We start from the raw sequence: 24,263 nt of genomic DNA on the forward strand, positions 1-24,263 counted from the left end.
CCAGCCCCTGAATTACTTTTCAAAATAAGCTGTGCTTTTGCTTTTGCATTATTCAACTAAATGCTATTTTACGTTGAAATTAAAGTGTATGTGGAAGGAGGCAAGAGGGTTATTTTTTAATATATCTTACATTTATTGTGTAGTAGTTGGATGTATGCCAACAGATATCCTCTGGGGCAAGTGAGTAATATCAAGGATTGGAGAGGTTAAATGACTTAGATAAGTTTATGTAGATACAGTTTTATTTATTTTTAATTGACAAGTTGTATATGTTTATGGGTTCAAAGTGATATTTTGATTCATGTATGTACTGTGGAATAATCAAATCAAAATAATTAGCAATCACCTCGAATATTTATCATTTCTTTGTAGTAAGAAATTCTAATATCCTTTAATTATTTTTAAATTTTCAATATGTTGTTATTAAATATGATCCTCTTCTTGTGCAGTAGAACACCAGAACTTTTTGTGGGGGGTTCGGGGGGCTGCTGGGGATTGAACTTCTAAGACCTTGTCCATGCAAGATAAGCAATATACCAACTGAATTATATCCCCAGCCTCATAACTTATTTATCTTATCTAATTGCAACTTTTACCATTGACTTTGATAATGGGAGAAAGAGTGGTATTTACCTCACTTTCATCCCACATTCTAAAAGGATGTAACCACACTCTTAGTCTTTATTAGTAACTCTTTAGAAGAACTAGTGAATATTTGTAAAGGTGTTAATAACTCTAAACAATTTAAGAAGTAATATTAAAAACTATATTCAAACTTTATGGTAACATATAATTTTATGATTTTAAGATAGGACAAAAATATTCTTATTTAGCCTAGCCCATATTAGTTGCTCAGTAAATTACTGGCAACTCATGAATAAGGATGGGGAAGCAAGCAATATGTAAAGCTGTATATGTGACCATCACCTTAATTCGTTTTTTTGCGTTACTTTCTTAGATATTGAAAGATCTAAAATGTTCATTCTAACTAATTGTTAAAACAGTGAGAAATACATAACTATTGAATAAATGCATAAATAAACAAATAAATTGAAAAAGCATTAAACTATCAATGTTGCTTAGAAACAGACTTCAGCATTCTTAAGCTTTAAAAAATCATATAAACATTGAAACTTGATATAAAAGGTAACCATCACTATTCATATTATGGTGGTAGAACAACTTAATTGAAGGTTATTTTATCAAAAAAACAATAAGGAATGTAGTTTTGGGTATTTTTTTTCTTTTTCTTTATTTCATACATGACAATAGGGGAATGCATTACATTCACAATTATCTATTTACAGCCCATTTTTCATAACTCTGAATATAAAGTATGTTCACGCCAAATTATGCCATTATACATGAGCTCTTATTTTTTTGCATTACAATTCTTAATATACCTTTATACCACAATTTATCATATCTCTGTTTGTATATAAGGTATATTTTATAATAATAAAACTTCATGAACCAAAATCTCAACTTTATGGGGGCATTTCAAAATGTCAGATTTTAGAACTTGTACATTTTTAGCCTCTTTGAAATAAGATCACTTGGTTCAAAGGCTAAGTGAAATGATAATGTAGAAAACATGTAATCGAGCACCTTCACTGTTTTGCTGTATATAATGAAGTTTTTGCCAGTGGTCAGTATATATATTATGAAAAAAGTGATTTCAGGCTAGGGTTGTAGCTCAGTGGTAGACCGCTTGCCTAGCATATGTGAGGCACTGGGTTCGATTCTCAGCACTACATATAAATAAAATAAAGTTCCATGGACAACTAAAAAAGAAAAAAAAACTGATTTTTAGTATTTTTTTGCTAAATTGAATTTCTAGTTACTAATTTCAATATTACAATCAGAAAATTCAATTCTACCTCTTTTAATAGGTATTTGATGAAAAGCTAATGGCTGAACTTATTGTTTTTAGATATTAAAGATTGATCTGTTGTCTTTAGATCTTAAAAATTGTTTTAAATATCTTAAATATATAAATATATGCTCTTATTAAAATAATTTTAATTACATCTGTCTTGGCAATTTTAATAAATAAAACAGGTATATGTAAATAGTTGGTATTTATACCATTGCTCTGTTTCTATAAATCTTAGTAACATTCTCATTAAATCAATTATTTCCTAGTGCAAACTCCCCACAGTAGAAGAATGTATGCAGTTAGCTGAGACGGCCCATGCAGATGGCAATGTATTTGAATCTATAAAGTATTATTTATTAAGTCAAGAACCTGAAAAAGCTCTTCCTATTGGTATTGACTTTGTCAAAGGTAAGTTTATCATTGGTAATATAAACTTTAAGTCTACTTAATTTATGTGATCTGTTTGTTCATCTTGACAGCCTTAAAATCAAGCACTGACCAACCTGAATTTTAAAATGAGAAATATTATGTGGAGACCTGACGGATAGTGACTAGAAAAATACTTCTGATCTAGAAAATAAGATATATAGATATATAGGATTAACCATTAGAGAATTATGTAAATTAAAAATTAGATGAACAAATTTTGACATTATTATTTAGAGAATCTTGTATTTGATTTTGTTCTTCCAGAACACCTCAGTAGTTCAAATTGGACATTGGATACCATTTATCCTATTCTTGACCTGTTGAGTTATATTCGTACTGAAAACTTAGTCTTACATACATGTACTGAGTAAGTACTTTTTGTCTAAAATACAAGAGAATCAATGCATGTTTTTAAATGGTTCTATAATTTTTGGTGTTTCTATCAGTAAATAAGATCCTCTTGGACAGACAGCTGTACTTCTAGAAAAGTATACTTTTGTTATATTCTTTAAAAATATACAGTCATTGATTGAAATTAAATATTAACAGTCCCATTTAACACTATCCGGTGTGTGTATATATATTTACTTATGTGTACACACACACACACACACACACACACACACACACACACACACACACCTGGCTCAAAAAAGGCTAATTCAAAGTGTCCTGAAGTTTTAGACCTCAAGTCCTCAAGAAACTACAAGTGCCAGAAAGTAAAAAATAGACATCAACCCTAAATTCAAGTACCATTTTAAAACATTATCATCATATAACTTAAGCCTTCAGAGACTTGGGTATAATTTATAAGAAAGGCTTTGGGGGGGGTCTTTCTTTAATTATACCTATGAAAGATGACTCTGCAGCCTGGGACACTGGCAGGTTCCCCTGCAGGAAATATAGTTGATATTCTTTGTCCTGAATAAGAATTATTAACTAATGAATAAGTTATCTCCCTCAAGTTTAGAAAATTTTCTAAACATATTTTGTTACAAATGTTATCCTCAGAATATATATACAAGAACAGAATATATGTGTGTGTGTGTATGTCCGCACATACACATACAGATAATATATCCAAGAACTATATACAAAAGTAATGTTCTATGCCTCAAATTATAGAATTTGAAATGTATATATATTCTCTTTTAGAGCTCGAAATGAGTTGCTTATATTATGTGGTTATATTGGTGCATTATTGGCTATCAGAAGACAGTACCAAAGCATTGTTCCAGCACTTTATGAGTACACAAGGTAAAAGAAAATATTCTTCTATCATGAAATTAGAGAAATTCTTTTTAAAATAGATAGTCTCTTAAGTGGATCAGAAGCATTGATTTATTTACTCAACATCTTCTTTTAATAAAGCAGCAATAAGATATATGAGTTAAAATGCATTAGACTATAAATGATGGAAATCTTATGCTAGCTTAAGCACATAGGGTTTACTGGTCTTATGTGTCGGGACACTTTACAAAGGCATTACTGTCGTAGCTATGCATTGATTCCATCAAGACGTGAATCCTTTCCTTCCTTCAACTCTGACATTCTTGACTTCTTTCTCCTTGTATAGGTTTTCCATGGTTACAAGATAGACTGTAGACATAATATATGTCGAGCTAGAAGCTAAGTAAGAAAGAGAGACTAAGGGTAAAAGACTTCAAAGAGCTGTCTTCAAGCAAGGCAACTTTATACAAGAAAGAAAGCTCTCCTAGGGCTTCATGCTTTACATCTCACTGGCCTTAATTGTATGACTCTACTTTTAAAATAAGCTAGGAGACTAGGTATATTCACTTTCCAATCTGTCAGAAAAATGGAATTTGTGAGTAACAGGTAACTTCTTATTTTATATTCAATTATAATGCACTTCTGCATTTTTTAGCAGCTTCCTGAACTTCAGCCATTATGCTTAAAACTTATTACACTCAAAATAAAATTCATGGTCCCTTCTATAAAGATACATTTCAAGGGGCTGGGCATGGTAGCACATGCCTGTAATCCCAATGGCTTGCGCAGCTGAGAAAGGAGGATCATGAGTTCAAAGCCAGCCTCAGCAATGGCGAGGCACTAAGCAACTCAGTGAGACCCTGTGTCTAAATAAAATACAAAATAAGGCTGGGATGTGGCTCAGTGGTTGAGTACTCCTGAGTTCAATCCCCAGTACGCTTCCAAAATACATTTCAAAATCTATTAGTTTGCTAAATGGCACAGTAGGTTACCTTTTTAATTTATGGATGCTGAGAGCTTCGAGATAAGCAATTTTTCTGAGTACCCTTTAGATGAGGTAGAGGATCCTGAGAGAAATACCTTTCTTATTACTGACTACTTCACCCTTATGGTGTACATGAAGAAGTAACTGCTACCTAGTGCAACCTAAACAATTATATGGAACTAATACTGTTGGCATACTCAAGGAAAAATCTTTCTATGCAGGCAGCATAACCAAAATTCAAACAGTTTTAATAATATTAAAAGATATTATTTAAAAAGATATAGTAGGATGTATCACAGAATTAATGTTTAATGAAATATATTCAGCTAAATATGGCCTCAGTGATGATAAAGAAATGGAAATAATTGCTTAAATTAAGAATAAAAGTATTTTTATTTAAGATTTAAGATTAGAATAAAAAGGATTTTTATTTATTTTTATTTAAGGATACACTTGAGAGAATATATGAAAGTTAAAGGAAACTTGTTAGTTTAAAAAGAGAGCTTCAAAAATTCTTAATTTTAAAGAACTTCTCTTTGACAATACCATCTTTGTTTTCTTGTCTGCTCCCTATGCTTGTTTCCCTAATCCACAAAATATGCAATTCCCAAAAGGCTTATTCCCTTTCATCCCCTGCTCTTCTTCCCTTTCCTGGCCCCCATCACTTTTCCTCTTCTTTCCCCTCTATTTCCATACACTGTCCTCCAGAAATCTCATCATTTTTTAGCTTCACTTATCACTTCTATGAATATCTTCATAGATATTTATTCCAGACTAACCTGCTCTGCTAGCTCCTAAGGGGGTATTCCAGCAGCCTGCTAAGCTCCAGTCTCAAATTTAGTATGCTTAGAATTAAAATAATCTTTCTTCTCAAATCTACTCCTTCTTTTACATAGTGCCATTATATCTCTGTTGTATAGGATCAGATGATCAAAGTGATAAGTATTCTCTCTCACTCTGTTATTCAACATTGCTCAGCTAATCTATAGCTATTCTCCATACATTATGCAGTTCATTTATGTATTTACTGACAGTGATTTATGCAACCAGTGTTTCTGGAGCATCTTGGAACTTGAAAGTGATTTAAATGCTAAATATACAAGTGTATATATACACATGTACATACAATGTTGATATATATGTCTGTGTGTATATATCTGTATATAATTACATTTAGGTATATGTACATACATTTCTGAACAATTATTAAATCCAAAATTGAAGTGCACTTGTTTTTGCTGATATCTAAGTTTTTATGCCATATGTTAATTTCTTTTCACATTTCAGCCAGCTATTAAAACGTCGAAAGGTATCAGTTCCCTTAAAAATTGAACATCTTTCCGAGGAACTGGATGCATGGAGAGCTTGCACACAGCCCACCAGTCAGTGAGTGGATACAATATAAAAATTGAAATACTGAAGGAAGTGAATGTGATAGACAAAATTATTGGAAAATGTGCATGGTCTCATCAGTTTTTGCAGAATGAATGAATATTTATTTAGCACATATTCAGTAATAATTTATAATGGTGTTTTTCCTGCCTTTTGAAAGTTTTTTGTTGTTATTTTAACTTAAATCTAACATTGATTTCCTCTACCTATGATGGGGAGAGCTAAATAATCATCAGAGACTATTTCTAATCTAAACCTCAATAATTCTGTGATTCTATAAAAATGAAAATTTAATATTTGTTGAAAATATAGATCAGAGGAATCGCCATATACACCCCCTTCTGATTCACAAAGAATGATTTATGCAACTTTATTAAAGAAACTAAAGGAAGAACCACTCAAAGGAATTATTGGACCAGATTATGTGACTGGATCAAATCTCCCAAGTCATTGTGACATTCACATGTCTTGTCTTACGGGATTAAAAATCCAGGTACAGCTTAATGTCAGACATAAAATGTTCATTTCAACTTTTTATGTATTTTTGAAATGTTATTTTAAAACAACTATAGATACCTATAATGAGGCATGGAGCCCCATAAGAAAATAGTGCCATGCTGCTTCTACAATAGTTAGCATAAATGGACTCTTCTCCCTAAAATAAATTCAGAGAAAGTCATTATATTATCATAAAAGCAATTCAAGTAATATATACACTCAGTAACAAATGATATGTATGCTTAGTAACAAATATATTTTAAAATACATACAGGTTATATCCTGAGGGAAGTTTAATAAGAGAGCCCAAGCAACAGTCAACAGTTACAAATGATTTTATCACAACAGATTAAATTTAACCTTCTAGTTTCCATTTGTGTTGTATAAACACAAAGCATTAAAACCTGATGGATGTGTATTTTTGATAATTGTGTTAAATTATTGGGATATTATGTTACAGTGATTTACTAAACTTTTCAAAAATTAAAAATTATTGGGATCAATCATGAGCAATGACTAATTCCCGAATAATTTCCCCTCGTGTACAAATTAACAATGATGAATGATGCTAGAGCCTCTCAATGTGACCCAATGGTGTCATTATCATGAAGAACTAGAGAAGTCTTCATCTTGGAGCCAGGACTAGTTGGAGGAGTCCTCCTGAAGGAGAAACAAAGCTGACTTCCATGAAATGCTAATTGAGATTACAAATTATACTAAAAGCCCCCATACATACATGCACATTTTAACAGTAAACTCTTATATTTTTAATGTAATGTTAAAACTTACAAATGTTGACATGCCAGCCAGAGAATGAGGTTATTTTTTGAGACAGCCACTCAAAATGAATGAAAGAGCTGGATACTAATATAGACCCCTACCTAAAGCTTAGCTTTCCACTGTAAACCAGAGTCTTCAAAACACACTGAAATGTTCTAAAGCACAGCATATATCATTGTCTACACCTTTATTACCCAATTCTATTCTGAAATAAAGAACCAAAGTAATAAGATCAATTCAATAACTTTTAATTAAGAGTAAAATATTGTGAAATATTTGGAGTATATTTCAGCACCACTCACTACCCTTTATGTGCCATTATAGTACTTGCTACTTTCAGGTTCCTTTTTCTTCCTCTCTTAGCATTCATTTTCTCCATTCAGGATAGCAAATGACCTGATAAATACCATCTAACCTCTCTGTAGTTAAATCTACTTTGAGGAAGGGATCTGCTTATTATCTCAAATACACTAAGGCACGCCTGGCTAATATGCATAATTTCCCTCCCAGGAAATTTCTATTTCAAAAGAAAATTAATGTGCTTGAGCTATTATTTGAAATTTCAAGTACCAACTAATATGAATCTATCTACCAACTTCTAATATCTAGAAATGATTCTGTAACAACAAATGTCATTTAAAATAAGTCTTAAAGCTATCAGGCTTTTGGTTATTAAGTTAAAGAAACTAAACTTTTTACTGTATTTTGTGATTTTTACATGTTGCCTTTCAAGACAGGAAATAGAAATTTCCTAGGAAATACAGACTGAAAGGTTTTTTCCCCCCCAGTAACTAAGCTGGGCATACATAATAACTGATGCAGGTAAAGTATAAATATGCCCTTAAGTGGCTTGATTAAATGTAATTTAATATTATATATGCATATATAGAGCAATATATATATTCTTCACCTTCTGTAAAGCATGATTGAAATTCTCAGCTTTAATAATTTCCCCAGCTATTTTGACATAGGCTGCATGGTTAAAATAGTGAAGTATATTTAAGTATTTTTCTATGATATATGCTTTTAGAAAATAAGTTAACTTTGTGGCAACAAATAGATTTTTCAGTAATAATGATTATCCTTGGTAACACTACTGTATACAAAGAGTTAAAATTATAAAATGAAATTCTATTTTCACAGGCATCAAGAAATAAAAATATAATGAGATATTTGAAAGTGTTTTATATTTGGTAGCAGTTCAGAACAAAAACAAATTTCTCATATTTTTTGAATTCCTATTTGCAGTGCCTGAATATCACCAGTGTTCTTATTGCAGTGATTCTGTTTCTGGAAGCTTGAAACAATGTTATGAATTTATAATCTAATATTTTCTTTTTCTCAACTTTCACTATGTACAGGGCCCTGTATTTTTCCTTGAAGATGGGAAATCTGCTATTTCATTGAATGATGCTTTGATGTGGGCAAAGGTGAATCCATTCTCACCTTTAGGAACTGGACTACGACTCAATCCATTTTGATAGAAGATTTTTGTTCATGCTTAAATTATTTTTTAAAAGAAGAACTTTTGTAGATTAGTATTACCTTGGTCTTGATCATCCAAGAGCCAAAGGTTGGGAGGAGGAGTGGTGGTTGGGAACAGTGGGAAACAGTAGTTACTTTGATTCATTAACTTCAAAAAATAAAATATTTATATAATTTAAAGAAAAACCAGGTGTGTCTCCTTTATAAATTGTAACAGCAACATTAGGATGAAGTCATATTTAAATTATAAAGGACTGAATAATCTAAAAAGGATATAAATTTCACAAAGCATAAAAGGTACCAAAATATTATATCATTGAAACATAAATAGTGCATCACCTAGAATAGTTCTTGGCATAAAGTAGTTAATGAATATTTGAATATCTGAATGAATATCTTGAAAGATCAAAATGTAAGGTATGCACACCTGATCTTCAAATAACAAACACTCATATTGTCCTTTATAAAAATATATAGAAATCACCAATTCTAGCTCATCTTTCATAAGTTCTCATTTATAAATTTAGTAAATGTCAATAAATGGATACCAATCAATGGAGGTTCATTTATCTATCTATCATGGAATTTTATATTAAACACAGGAGCACAATACCACTGAGCTACACCCCAGCCTTTTTAGTTTTGAGACAGGATCTCACCCAAGTTAGCCAGGCTACCCTCAGACTTGTGATTCTACTGCTTCAGTCTCCTGAGTAGCTGCACCCAACCTGAATTTTATTTATTTATTAATGAAAATGTTACTGTGTTTTTAATCCAAAGTTCAACTACACAATGATAAAGTTATAAATCTTAAAAATTGGGGGTGATAAACTTAAAATGTAGTAATATATATGAGAATTTGTTTTAGATAACATTATTTTAGAAGTTATTTGATATATATGGATATTAATTTTTTATTAATTCATTTAATACATAAGAAACTGAGTTGTTCACTTTTAAATAAATTTCTGTAGATAGGTTACTAGTTGAAAGTTTGAATACATTATGTAAATTTAATTTTAAAATATTTATTAAAACTGTAAAGCTGTGAAGACACTATTACATGACTACAAATATTTCAGTTGGTCTAGGATTCAGAATTTGAAATTTATTAAATTAATTCGAACTACAAAGAATAGTACTTTGATACTCAAATTGACTTACTCAGTATTATAGATGTTTTTGTCTGACCAAAGAGTGTATTCAAAATAGGTTTTTATTATCTTCAAAGTTTTGCATTTAAAATATTTTTAAAATCTTATTAAACATGCTTCTTAAAACTAAAGATATATATTATGTAGCTATATATTGTGTTTATCACATTAAGTTTCTAACTCCTCAAAAATTAAAAATATAGGCTGAAATTCTATTTTGTAAAATAAACTAATAAATAATAATTATAGAAGAAAATATATGTAACTCAGTGAGGCAGTGGTAAAGTATTACCTGAGAAGACTTTTTAACTCTTGGTATCTTAACTCAAATTTTTCTTAGGTGAGGAGAACTATTAATTGGCACATATGTACTAAAAACCCTCACATAAAAATGGTAGTCTAAGTCCGACTGTGTTATTATTTCAATTTTGTTTTAAAATAAATTGAATCTATCTTCTTATGTTTTAAATATTTCAAAGGATATTTTGAGCTTCAATTATACATAGAAAACAATTATTAAATTCTATGTTTATTTAATTTAGAAAAATAGTACTTTATGCATAAAATAAACATACACGTCTTTAATACATCAATAGAAGAATAACCCAATTTCTGTCTTAAGTCTAAATTCAGTTGATTCAGCTACCATTATATTATTTGACTTATACAACATTCTACAATTTAATTATGATTATCAATTCTTCAGAATTATGTCATTTGACCATCTCAGTCTGGATATATTGTGCCTTAATATTGAAAACAAAATATTAATTTATAAATTATTCTTCATTTTTAGATTTCATATACATGAAAACTAAAATATGAAGTTATATTACTATTCGAATATGTCCATATTATTACCAATAAGGTGGAAAAATTACTTTACAGCTTTAAATTTGCCTTTGTGCAGGAAGTGTCTCTTTGGACAATGATTTTTTTTTTTTTTTAATGTAGCAGGAATTGAACTCCGGGGTAATCAACCACTGAACCACATCCCCAGCCCTATCTTGTATTTTATTTAGAGACAGGGTCTCACTGAGTTGCTTAGCACCTTGATTTTGCTGAGGCTGGCTTTGAACTGGCTATCCTCCTGCTTCCGACTCCAGAACCACTTGGATTACAGGTGTGCTCTACCATACCTGGCTTGGACAATGATTATTAAAGCACTAGAAAAAAAGTTTGGCTATAAAAATTACAAAGTAATTAACAAAATTACAACATCAAGATGAATTATATATCAAAAATATATTTTTATATCAAAAGTAATGATATATATAATTCTTTCCATGAAATTGCCCAGATGTGTTCAGGAACATGATTGAATTGGAGCAATGATGTTATTTCATTTTTTTGTTGTTGTTTATTTTTGGTTTTTATTTATTTATTTTGTTGTTGTTGTTGTTGATGGACCTGTATTTATATGTGGTGCTGAGAATAAAACCCAGTGCCTTACACAGGGTAGGCAAGCACTCTACCACTGAGCTACAACCCCAGCCCTTATAGTTCTTAAAAACCAAAAAAGTGTAATTTTTTCTTGTTATAAGTCAAAAGGTATTCTGAATATAGGAAAAAACTCAAAAATTATTTGCAAAATTTAGTGCTTCATATTATTGGACCAGTAATTGAGAGGACATCTTTATAGTCAACTTTAAATGCTTATTGTATCAAATCTTTGAGACATTTGTACCTAAATAATTGAAATATGTGTTTTCATGCTGAATTCAAATGCTGTATAATGGAGGTATAATACTACACGTCACATGTATTTATATGTATGTATGTATTTCAGGTCCCTTAAATTTTAATAAATATTGCCATTAAAGCCTGAAATGACAGTTATCTTCTAAGATAAATAAAAGTTTTGTTACTAAAACCACCATTGAGAGAACTTGTTTCTCCACAAAATGCCACGTCAGAATCATCAGAAGTATGACTTGTTATCCTACTCAGAAAACTGCGAAAATCATTTCATTGGATTTTTCCAAAAGCTGATTCTTCACTTGTAAGAAGCACTGACTTTAACAAATTCCAAAACTACTCTAAAAGGGGGAAAGTCCATAATACAAACACGATATCACAGTAACTTCTATTCCTGTGATAACTATTTTGCCAATGGATTGAGAAGGTTCTGTTGTTATAGGGGTTGTTGTATCTCCTAGAAAAGTTCATTGGTTCCTTCTGTCGAAGATCCCTTAGGAAGTAAATAGTCTGGCTCAGATATGCCTGTGTTATTGGCTTTGTTGACACAAGTCATGCTCAAGAAATGCTTGAGGTTACCCACTTGACCATACTCGCTGCCTTCATTCATTCATTCCCAACTATTTAATATTTTCCACAATCTCCATAAGTTCTACAGGAGTTTTGGGAACTTATCATATTCACATCATGGGTAATTAGTTTTTTGAGAAGACTGAACCCAAAACTAAGACAAGAAACGTATTACTGTTTATCCATACTTAATCCTTTTCTATGGACCTTTCCCCAAACCATCAGAGCCTTTTGAAAGCCCTTTTCTGAAGAACTATATTTTATCAGGTAAAAGTATTAATCTTATAAGATTATACTTCAGATTGTCCCATTGCAATGCAAGGCAACAGGTAAATTGCCTACATCTGTTTAGGATACCATTTGAAGCTAAACACGTAACTCAGATAAAACTGGATTCTAAACACATTCCCAAGAAGTTACCTATCATCAGGGCTCTCTTTAAGTTCTCTTCCTAATTATTATCTTTCCAAAAACTTAAAATTTAACAAGAAAGTCTCTAGAGGTTGAATGCTTATAAAACATCTGAACCTTCAAAAAAGCAGAAAAATGGATAAGTGTGGCTAAAAACAGACATGCATATTGTAGGATTCAATGTTAGTAATATTCATCTTGAAAGTCAAATAAGGCTGCTAATGAGATAGCATTAGAACATGAATAATTCCATTTGGAGAAAATTCTGCACATATGAATATAAAATTACCAAGAATGTATGAAAGATAATTAGCCTTTCAGGATATCAATCTGCTTTTATTTCCCTTCAATAAAAATATGAGGCATGGTGGCAACCAGTAAAAAGTTTTTTGTTATTGTTTTTGTTTTTAATTTAACTAATTTGAATGCTAAACACCAGAGCCAAATTCTAAGAAAAATATGATTTTCCTTCCCCACAACTCATTATACACTGAGGGTCAGGGGGACCTAGTATTTGAAAATAGTTTAAAGTAAGGCTACTCATGGAGTAAGCAAAAATTTCTATGGCCAACATATAAAAAAATCATTCATAATAATTTTTTATTAATGAGTGTGATGAGTAAGTGTATAATATCTGGCAAAGTAGAAGCTTAATAATATCTAATGAATAAAATATCACAAAGTAGACTCATTACTCCTACAGAATTTGTAAGAAATAATCAAATATTTTGCTCTATACTAATTTATTTAATTTTGTATTTTCAACAGTATCTGACAGAGACGTTTAATAAGTGGTTGTTGAATTGAAAAGAAATTTTAACCCCAATTATAGATAGGACACCACTTCAAGTTATTTATTATTGAAATATCTCCAAGATCAGGTGATTATTTCCCTATATTATGGAAAGAGATAGTGGCATCTCTTCTTCAACGCCATTTTGACAAGTACCTTTCAAGGTTTCTTTTCCGTGTTCTTGATAGGTTTCATTACAGAGTAATAATCTTTTTCAGCTTGCTTTACATGAATGTCTTTATGTGGATTGCCATCATTATCTGTCTTTGCTGAGATATTAAAATAAACAAAATTGATTCACATTTATTAAACATTTACACAATTAATATGTATATAAATATTTTGTGTATATATATAAAAGGTAAATAAATACAGAATGATTGGCATTAGATTAAGCACCGGTTAATTTAAATACCTGGCAAACAAAATATTTAAATCATGCATTATAGTAGTCATGGATAAAAAATATCTGAATGTCACCCACCTCCAAAAGCCATCAGCAGTGCCTAAAAATATCCAGGGCTTATTTTGGTGCATCTGATACTGAATATGACTCAACTATTTTTAGATATTGTTTCAGAAAGCAGCTGAGGCAACAGTGGCACGATTTTGTAGTTAGATTTGGCAAATATACATGATTCATAATATGGTTTTTGGAACTCTGATTACACTGGCCACCCAGACTCCAGGTCCCTCATCACTCAGTTTTAACATGAGGGGCAACTAAGAAATTTACCTTCTGTTGGCCCAAAATTTTGCTAGACACTAAATTTAGGTAAACTACTAGAGGAACTTAAGTTAAAATATATACATATATATTTTTTTAAAAGGTAACAGTCTACAATTAATTTTGTCCACTCTATTTGATTAGAAGATTTTCAGATGAATAGCCTGTGGTTTCAGTGTCGTGCAATATTTAATGATAAATCTAAATTCCTATAATTTATTTTTTTGCCTCTCTTCTTTCCATTAACTTTCAAATTATGGTAGCTGGCCTGAAGGAATCAGGCCAGAAACAACTGAAATAGAATCCCTTTAACAAATTTAGAAAAAAAGAAACACTTAACAAAATTAGTCTCACTCATAAATTTGCCAAAGTTGAATTCATACCATTCATTAATTCCAGGTGTGTCAACTACAAGAGGCCACATATAGGGAACAGAATTGAGAGAAGCAAAAAAAAAGAAAAAAGTGTGTTCACTGTTCCACTCACTCCTATCTGCCTTGTCCAGTGAAGGCTTCCTTCCATAAATCCATCACTCATTTTAAAAGGAGATAAAAAGACCGCTGGAGTTAGAGAGAATCATAAAAGGGCATCCAGAGTATCATAAAAGAGAACATTGAGGGAATAAAATGGGAGAGGAGCTGTTTACAGCAGTTGATAGATACATTATTAAAACTGTAAAAGCAAAAATCCATTCAAATCCTGAAGTAATGGTAGCATACAGATTTCTGTACACTTGAAAGCTTTGAAAACTTCAAAATGATAACAGAAATGAGAAATATTCTTTAGCAATTCAAATAGTGGTAGACATGTTTTTTTGTATATTACATCCGTTTCTCACAGAGGAAGGCATGACTCATTACCACTAGAAGCTTCCCACCTTTTCCCCCATAGGTCTCAAATCCCTTTCTGTCCCTAGTCAGATTCAATTAAGGGAAATTGGCAAGAAAATGAAAGACACAACATGAGAACTCTCCCAGCAGTCTCCTTCCCATGCCTCTCTTTGGATCATGACTCCTCTTCCTCCATGCTTCTGCTCCCACCCTACTGAAACTTTTATGGCAAATCACTAACAGAGGGTTGAGGCAAGTTGAAAGAGAATGTCTTACCATAATCTTAAAGAAAAACTACGGGTATGTTGTTTTCATAGGAAAATTGCTATTCACTTGTCATTAATTCTATAATAAGTACTCTATGCATCAGGTACATAATGAGATAAAAGGGGTTTGATGGGCTGGCATCACGTCTGGATATTAAAAAGTCAGCTCTGAAGAACACCGTTTCTACAAAGCCATTAAACACAGCAAACCTGTATGATAGTAATGTGTGATAACACAGTTTGGAAAACACTTCATTATTTAATATTTGTGTGTATTAAAATATACAAGGCTCTAAGAAATTATGTCCAAAAAAAAATCTGTTGACATTGCTCTACCAGAGCCAATATAAAACAAGAAGCATTAACCCTACCCCAGTGAAATTCCTCTTAACACTTAAGGAAACATGCTCTTTAGCAGAGATACACAGTTTCTGTAATGGACCTAATAGTTAATATTTTAGACTTTGTAGTAGGCTTGACAGATAAAATACAGGACACCTAGTTAAACTGAATTCTAGATAAATGATAATTTTTAGTAAAATATATCCTAAATATGTCCTCCAAATTATTTAGTTGTGTTTCTCTGTGTTTTTATTTGATAAATCTAGCAACTCTCCTTTGAGAACCATAAAATCTCATTGGCAACTACCATACCTTGCTATTGTAAATGTTGCCAGAGATAAAGCAAAATTAGCATGCATGGCGATGTCCTGTGCTACATGTGAATACAGAAACTTGAACTTCATTTCTGTTTTAGTCAACTTTTTTGCTGCTGTGACTAAAAGACCCAATCAGCACAATTGTAAAGGAAGAAAAGTTTATTTGAAGGCTCACCATTTTAGAAGTCTTAATTCATAGAAGGCCAGTTCCTTGCCTTGGGGATCGAGGTAAGGCAGAAAATCACGATGAAAAAGTGTGGCTGAGGGAAGCAGCTCACATGGTGATCCGGAAGCAGAAAGACAGATCTTGGCTTGCCAAACACAAATATATACCTCATAGCCATGCCCCAATGAGCCATTTCCTTCAGCCACATTCCACCTGCCTCCAGTTCCCATGGAGTTAATCCCATCAGGGATTAATTTACTGATTAGTTAAGGCTATACCCCAATCTTTTCCCCTCTGAACCTTCTTGCATTGTCTCACATGTGAACTTTTGCGGGAAACCTCACATCCAAACCATAGCAATATTATTTTGATATATTTTTTTATAATTAAAAATGTAGAAATCATTCTTGAGGGCTATGCAAAAGCAGGTCATGGGCTGAATTTGACTCATGGGATGTGGTTTGTTATAAGATAAATGCTTTCTAAATTAACAGGGTTTAAGCAAATGGCTTTTTGCTTAAATACCACTGGTCAGCAAGTATCTGTGTATGTCTTAGGACTGACTTATCCTCCATCTGGGGAAGAATTGAATTTTGAGCTCTGCCAACAAGCTTCATTTTTTTCAAGCTCATCTCCCTAAGCATAAATGAAAACTCAAATCCAATAGTAGCAGGAAGAATTGTGATGGACTAGATGCTCCCCTACCTATCAAAAAGCAATCAGCATAAAAATTTAATGCATAATTTTAGATTGAATGCTGGCCTAGAACAATACTTTAACTATATTAAAACTTTATTAGGGCTGGGGATGTGGCTCAAGCGGTAGTGCGCTCGCCTGGCATGCTTGCGACCCGGGTTCGATCCTCAGCACCACATACCAACAAAGATGTTGTGTCCGCCGAGAACTAAAAAATGAATATTAAAAAAAAATTCTCTCTCTCTCTCTCTCTCCCCCCCTCACTCTCTTTAAAAAAAAAAACTTTATTAAACAAATTAAAACAAAAAATCCATTTTAACAAACAAAAAGTTAGAGCAAAAACTTACATGAAACAAGAGCAACTTTGTTGTGAAACCTTTGCCTTGAAACCTTTGAATTATATCTGTGCCCAGAGCCTCGGGAAGGAAGATGACCAAGAGTAATTTCTCCCACTGTTGGTTTGACATCAAACCATGCTATAAAATGTAAACATAAAAGTTATTTTTTAAAAACTCACAATGCCCATTCTCAAACTAAGACATCATAATTTAAAAGATAACCAAATTATTTGAACATCTGTTTTATCATAATCCTACAAGTAGTGGGAATACATAGGTTAATAACTCTTATCCCCACATTGTTCAGTCTTTGATGCACAAAATAGTTACTTTAAAAAGTTTATTTAAAGGTAAAATCTTTTTGTTCTTATTAGTTTTTGATACATTTTTAATAGCTTATATACAAAACAGTGAATAAATCGTATTCACTCCAATGACGTTTTGGGATGAATACAACTGGGGTACCATGTGGCAAATAAAAAATGATATATTAGCAGTACCCCAAACCTCTGTTTCTGCTCCCAGATAGAATCCTGAAAGGAAAATGCTATCCAACTGCTATCATCATAGTTTTTTCTAATTTATATCTTACATAAATGAAATAATTCAGCACCTATTTCATTTTGCAAACATGTTTATACTACAAATGTGTGACTTAAAATCATTTTCACATTTCCCATATTACTTTTTAACGGATCCTCTAAATAGCAGTTCTTGGGAAGTTTCCCTTTGCTTCTAAAGGTCATTTGGTCACTTCCTGTTCTGCAGTTTGTCCCTCACTGAGACTTGAAGAGGTATCTAAGGTTGTTTCTAATCATAGGTCATGCTCTATGGGAGCCAAATAAAACCTTGATTACTAACATTCCTAACTATAATTATCAACATTAATTACTTTGGAAACAGGAGAAACTTTTACAATCAGCAGTCCCAAGAATCAAGACTGAAGATGGAGCATTATTCAAGAATCCAAGAGTTGTGGTGATAGTGGATAAACAGGTTAATTCAAAAGTAGACAACAGAGATATGGTTTAGCTCTACTGAGAAACAGACTTTTAAATATAAGAATATAACAAGTAATAAGGTCTGTGTTAGTCACTTGTTCACCACAGGTGAACAAAATACCTGACAAGAACAACTATGATGAAGAAAAGTTCATTTTCGGCTCAGAGGTCTCTGTCTAACTCCATTCTTTGGGCCTAAGGTGAGCCAGACCTTTATGGCAGAAGAGTATGGCAGAGGAAATCTCTACATCTCCTGGCAACCAGGAAGCAAGGAGAGAAAGAGCAAAAATCCAGAGACAAACTGCAGTCCAAGGGTGTGCCCCGTGACCTACTACCTCCATCACACCCTACCTGCCCACAGGCACCACAGTTCAATAGTCCTTTTTAATTATTAATCCATCAAATGGATTAATCCATTGACTAAGTTACAGGTCTCATAATCTAACCATTTTATCACTGAACATTCCTACATGGTGTCACACATGAGCTTTCTGGGGACACTTCATATCTAAACCATAACAGATCTGATTTGTGGTTTTAAAAAATAACCTGACAGGGGGCTGGGATTGTGGCTCAGTGGTAGAGCGCTCGCCTAGCATGGGCAGGACCCGGGTTTGATTCTCGGTACCACATAAAAATCAAGGCATTGTGTTGTGTCCATCTATACCTAAAAAAAATAATAATAATAAAATAACCTGACAGAACTATAATGCTGGGCAACAAAAAATGTGAAATGTAGCAAGAAGTGAACAAATTCCTTATGTCTAAGGTTTTGATAGTTTGAGGAAAAGAGAAAATATATTAATTTTACTAATTTAAAGATAAACGTGCATATTAAAATTTCTGGAGTAGCACTAAAAAGAGAATTTTCAAAATTGGTACTGGAAATGTCCTTGGAAAAACATTCAGTCCAAAGAAGGGGAAACAGATGAGACAAAAGCAAGAAATAAAGAGAATAAATAAAAACTTCCAAAATAAAATGCCATGTTTATTTGCATATAAATGCAAAATATAACAATAGTATTAGTGAATTCAGAACAATAAGAATTGCTATACATTGAAAAGGCTCATTCTAAAGGACTACTTTATAGAAGAACAAATGGGGATTTTATGAAATGTTGACACTTAATTATAAAATAATAATAATTAAGACAATATGGGTGTTGAAGTGGCATATGTGTAGACAAAGTTGAATAGAAGGCTAAGAAACAGACTCATACACAGAAACTTGAAGCACAAGAGGGCATACAAACCAGTAGGGAAAGAATAGATTATTCAAAAAGTGATGCTAAAACAAACAATTAGGTCTTCATATGAATTGCAGATAAATTAAGAGCTTAAAAAGTAAAAGGCTCCATCTTATCAGTTTAAATACAAGAAAATATAATGTCAGGGCAGAAAAAGTATTAACTGCCAAGTTTGTATTCATTTTTAATTTTTGCCATAACAAATTACCATAACTCTTGTTATTTATAAAAACAGCTTTTTTTTTATCTCAGTACAGAAGTCTAAGTCCTCTGTTTAGATTCTCACAAGGCTGAAATAAAAGTATCAGCAGGGCTGCATTTCTTTCTAAAATCTTTGGGGGATGAATCTGCTGGCAAGCTCATTCAGGTTGTTGGCAGAATGCACTTCCTTGCATTTGCAGGCCTGAGATCCCTGCTTCTTTGCTGACTGGCTGTCAAAGATAGTTCTTTGCTCCTAGAAGCTGGGCCACATATCCTCTGATGCCTTCCACATCACCATTGCAGCAATGGCAAATTGAGAGCATATCACACTTCAAATCTCTCTTCTGCTGCATCTTTCTAACTCCAGTTGGAGAAAAATCTCTGCTTGTAAGGACTTATGATTGGGCATATACTTCTTAAGGTCCCTACCTCAATTACATCTGTGAAGGCTTTTTTGCAATATAACATAACATATTGAAAATTTCAAGGACAAAAAAACATATATATGATACATAGATAAAGCTAGTTTTTAATCAAGGAAATTATAAACAAAGACCATGAGACAGAAGTTACCCTTGGAAGGTGGTGTGATGAGTACATTCAGAGGACATGCAGAGGAATGTAGAAGTATTAGTGATATTCCATTTCTTAAACTGTGTAAGGTTACTGTGTTAATCAGCTTTTCATCACTGTGACTAAAATACCTGACAGAGAAGTTAAAGTTTTCCTTTCCTTTCAGAGACACGAGATAAAACTTTTTTTCCCCCAGAAATTGGAGTTCAAAGGGGAAAGAAATCCCAATAGCCTACATCTGCTTCATTTCCTGAATGGAAATGATTATTTTTCTAAGTGTTTAGAATCAATATAAGTGGTGTCCTGAATAAAGCTAGAGAAACAAAAAGAAAAAGAGAAAAGGAAAGTGATACTGAAAGTTCACTTACTTTTTTGCCACCTGCCTACAATTCCTACAATCAAAGCAAGTGCTTTGGATGCTTTGACAGTTATTTCAGTCATACCTTTGGAAAGTGGCCATGAGTCACCCTGGTCTACCCCACCACCCACATAACAACCAGGCTGGTATAGAAAGAATAACACAGCCCACACTCTAGACTGCATCTAGAGTGAATGATGGTAACCCAGGCTTTCCCCAAAGTAGGTATATCCACGTTAACTGTTAAACATTCCCATCCTCTTTAAGTTAATATGGGAACTTTTTTCCCATAAAGGCTTAAATGAGTAGATTGAAAAGAACCCTATGTTAACCTGTGCTTTCCTCAAAAGAATAATTATAGGCCACTTCAATGATAACTAATAATTCTACTGATAACATAAGAGAGATCTTTTCCCATTTAGTTAGTGACAGAAATGGGGCCAAAGCAGACTTTCTTTCATCTGTGCTCAAGAATAGCCTCAGTGAGTTTGGAAAACCTCAGCTATTTCCAAAGAAAACTTACTTGGATTCAATTTTCTGCTTAATTTTCTTTGCAACATGTGTAAAAGAAAGAGGAACTCTACTTTAAGTTCATTGTTGAGAATGTTGGGATTGCTTTTTAATTCTGATAACCTAATGTTATCCTTAATAGACCTTGAAGCCGTAGTCCTGGGAACCAGGGGTAAATTCATTTGGTAACTATAGTCTGTGAAATTCACGAAGTCCTCCTGGATACTTTTAATTCTGAAATAAGAAAATATTATTAACAAGTCACATGTTAGTAATGAGATTTATATCACAAAAAAATTCACATTGATTATACTACTAGAAAATTTCAAATAACTTACTCTCGATGTGTTAATAAAGTATAAACCTCTTGTATCAATATTTCGGGTACTCCAGATTTACAATGGATTGTTCCATGGATTAGTTCTTTGGGTAACTTAAAATTTTTTTTGGCCAGAAACTTTAATAATAGAAAGAAAATATTTTAGTCATAAAAATTTTACAAAAATCCTCAACTATTATGAATTCATTTTAATTTCTTTTGTCTAACTTTCTGATGTATAGCATTTTAATTATCAAAAGATAACATTATTATTCAAGCAAGAAAAACATCCAATATATCCCCACTCAGTGAAGTTGAGCATGCTCAATTTCACAGGTGACTCATGACATAAATGACTAAAGTTTAATCAAGTTTTTGATATATGAAATAGGTAGTCAACTCAGCAACATTGGATCATAGCACAGTCTCTGTCTCTCACACACACACAGATATCTATGACATTGGAAGTGCACCTTTAAAAACAAACTACTTAACTATAAAAATTGCTAAATTACCTTTTCTATTTGTGCCCAGTTATCCAACTTGACTTTTAAAGAGGTTCCATTTTCAAAGGATGACAATTTAAGGTCCCAGGGGTAATATATACTTAATATTTCTGCAATCAGGAAGCCATTTGAAAAATCTCTAATCCATAGCAATAAGGAAATGAAATATAGTTAAGTTTGTATTATTTTATAATTAATACTAATCTAATATTACAGATAGAAAATATGTTGTAAAATCTGTCTTGTTCCATTAGTGCTCTGAGGAGACCTACTACGTAATAGCATTTTTCTAAGATTATGTACAAATCAAAGAGTTTGATGTTCTTTTAATGAACCCAAATTATAAATTTGTATTGCATCTTCATTTCAACAAGATCCCCAGTTGATTCATATGCACATTCAAAGTTTCAGATGCATCTTGTAAAAAAATACCAAATAAGTAAACCAGAGACCTTCCTGCAAAAGATTCAGGGTCTTAATTTTTATGGAATTTAATTTGCATTACCAAAGCAAATATTAACTGCCAGTTATATTCAGGATAATGACAGTTAAGCAGCAACATTTTAAAATCCCTGACCACACTAAAAGCCATCTCTAAAGGAAGGAAAACTTAACCTCACTAGTATAACGCTTATTGTCCTTGAAAATTGAGTCTTGACTATTTTAGTATTTTCATAGTACCAATGTTAATTCCACGTTAGCTTAAACCTACAATCAATTGGTTGTATAAGCAAACCAAGGAAATGCTTCATCATGTTTTCCTTAAACCTAGCTCCTAAATGTTTTCCTGTGTGTGCGAGGGTGCTGAGTGGGGATGGTAGGAGAGGAGGGTCTTGAATTGAACATAAATCAGGCCAGGGTGCCCTGTGCTGAGACCCAAGAGGTCAAAAAAGAGGGGGTGCAGATCCTGGGCCCTTCAGGCAGAATGTGCCCTCTTAGCGGGCTTGATGGTAGGAGAGGAGGGTCTTGAATTGAACATAAATCAGGCCAGGGTGCCCTGTGCTGAGACCCAAGAGGTCAAAAAAGAGGGGGTGCAGATCCTGGGCCCTCCAGGCAGAATGTGCCCTCTTCGGGGGCCTGGGCCTGGCTTGCTCCAGCACCTGTGGACGTTCCTGGGGAAGAAGCTGAGATTCAGGCCCTGGAGCCAACGCAGAACCGAACGAGACAGGTGGGAGCTCCTCGGGGGATGCGGATAGACTAAACACTTCTTGGGGTTCCCTCGCTTGGGAGCTGCTTGCCGTGGCGAAAGTGACAGGGATTTGGCTGAGGCTGCCGCCGGCAGATACTTTTCTTCCAGGCCGGCGGCAGCCATGATGCTTTCTGGGTTTCCATGGCAACCACGGCGGCGGGGTGGGTCTTAGGTCGGAAGGGGCGGGGCCTCGGTGTCCAAGCTGGAACAGCCCAGGTCCCTGCCCTGAGCCTACTGTTTCTTGGAGTTTAAGGGCACAAAGGTCTAGTTTAGGGTCGGAAATCCCCGGCCCCCTTGGCCTTGGACAATCTGGGGGACTGTAAACCTTGGGCAGAGGTTTCAATCTCGATTTTAGTTGGTTTCACTTGCAAACAATTTAAAAGCTTTATTTTTTCTTTTCTTTCCTCTCCTAAATTTTATATCTTAAATATTGTGATTTCTGCCCAGCCAGAGGCCTATATTCAATCAAGCATTTTGAAGAGGGATGTGAGAGAACAGACTAGTTTCTGTTCGGAAGTCAGAAGTAATAGGAGTTTTGTTTCAAAATGCCAAGGGAAAAAATTTCAAAATTCAGCCTACCTGTTTTGTTAGTTATCACATCAAGCATTCATAAAAATTACATAATATTGGGAAACTATTTGAAGGTTAGATTTTTACACGTCATCACGATGCCCTAGTATGCTTGATTCGTTCATTCATTCAATAAATATTTATTGAGTCCCTACTGTGGCTAGGAACTGCTTTAGTCACTGGACTTTTTCACTGAACCAATTCAAGGGGGGGGGGGGAAGCAGAGTGAGCATAGGCAACTATAAATTAAATATTTATACAAAGTTATTAAATTTCCTTTAAGAATTTTTATAATGAAAACACATTTTATGTGGAATGTGGATACAGATCACATAAACCAGGTTGGATCTTGATGGTGGTACTATATGATATTTTATTGACTATTTATTCATATACATGTTTATTATAAATTAAATAATATGAGTTTATATATGGTTAAAAATAAAAACTTAAATGATGTTCTCCAAATGTTTTCCTTTGTCCACTAAAATTTATCATAAATGATTCATTCATTAAATGAACTTTTTTTGAGGAAATAATCTGAACTATGTACTATTCAATATGGTAGTCACTAGCCACATATGACTATTTAAACTTAAGTTTATCAGTTTAAATTCAGTAAATTCAGTAGTACTGGCTACATTTTAACTGCTCAAGAGCAATATGTGACTAGTGGCTCTCATACTGGACACACAGAGATCGATGGCCCTTTTCCATTGCTGCAGAAAGTTCTATTGGACAGCTTTACACTAGAATAATTGTAAAAGATACAGAGATATAAATCCAAATGGAAATATTACTCT

General features: G+C 33.0%; 2 protein-coding genes across 8 annotated transcripts in view; one reads left to right on the plus strand and one right to left on the minus strand.

The window, feature by feature from the left end:
• The window catches only part of Wdr17 (WD repeat domain 17), an 89,848-nt gene extending 80,984 nt beyond the window's left edge, over positions 1 to 8,864 (plus strand). For 5 of the 7 annotated variants that reach the window (XM_005325530.4, XM_021726514.3, XM_040294000.2 and 2 more), the window contains 6 exons: positions 2,146 to 2,287; positions 2,573 to 2,675; positions 3,464 to 3,565; positions 5,811 to 5,909; positions 6,228 to 6,408; positions 8,555 to 8,864. In XM_005325530.4, the coding sequence (XP_005325587.1) occupies positions 2,146 to 2,287; positions 2,573 to 2,675; positions 3,464 to 3,565; positions 5,811 to 5,909; positions 6,228 to 6,408; positions 8,555 to 8,674 (747 nt within the window). In that variant the 3' untranslated portion in view covers positions 8,675 to 8,864. The remainder of the gene's footprint in view (positions 1 to 2,145; positions 2,288 to 2,572; positions 2,676 to 3,463; positions 3,566 to 5,810; positions 5,910 to 6,227; positions 6,409 to 8,554) is intronic. The other 2 variants (XM_078030999.1, XM_078030998.1) reach the window with 2 other exon arrangements.
• A 4,394-nt stretch (positions 8,865 to 13,258) lies between these two features.
• On the minus strand, positions 13,259 to 23,033 carry Spata4 (spermatogenesis associated 4). The gene is made up of 6 exons (XM_040294014.2): positions 22,802 to 23,033; positions 21,711 to 21,840; positions 21,215 to 21,333; positions 20,890 to 21,110; positions 16,996 to 17,124; positions 13,259 to 13,573 (listed from the first exon to the last, which is right to left on the minus strand). Exons 1-6 carry the CDS (start codon positions 23,011 to 23,013, stop codon positions 13,464 to 13,466), a joined length of 921 nt encoding a protein of 306 aa, XP_040149948.1. The 5' UTR covers positions 23,014 to 23,033; the 3' UTR covers positions 13,259 to 13,463.
• Between the last annotated feature and the right edge of the window lie 1,230 nt (positions 23,034 to 24,263).

The sequence above is a fragment of the Ictidomys tridecemlineatus genome, chromosome 14 (assembly GCF_052094955.1).
Source record: "Ictidomys tridecemlineatus isolate mIctTri1 chromosome 14, mIctTri1.hap1, whole genome shotgun sequence".
NCBI lineage: Eukaryota > Metazoa > Chordata > Mammalia > Rodentia > Sciuridae > Ictidomys > Ictidomys tridecemlineatus.

What these genes read in the sequence shown, in the direction of transcription:
- Spata4 (XM_040294014.2), bottom strand. Translation starts at nt 23,013, where the DNA reads ATGGCTGCCGCCGGCCTGGAAGAAAAGTATCTGCCGGCGGCAGCCTCA. An exon ending in TTCCCCAGGAACGTCCACAG is followed by an intron (nt 21,841 to 22,801) that starts GTGCTGGAGCAA and finishes GCTATGGATTAG; the next exon opens with AGATTTTTCAAATGGCTTCC. An exon ending in ACTGGGCACAAATAGAAAAG is followed by an intron (nt 21,334 to 21,710) that starts GTAATTTAGCAA and finishes CTATTATTAAAG; the next exon opens with TTTCTGGCCAAAAAAAATTT.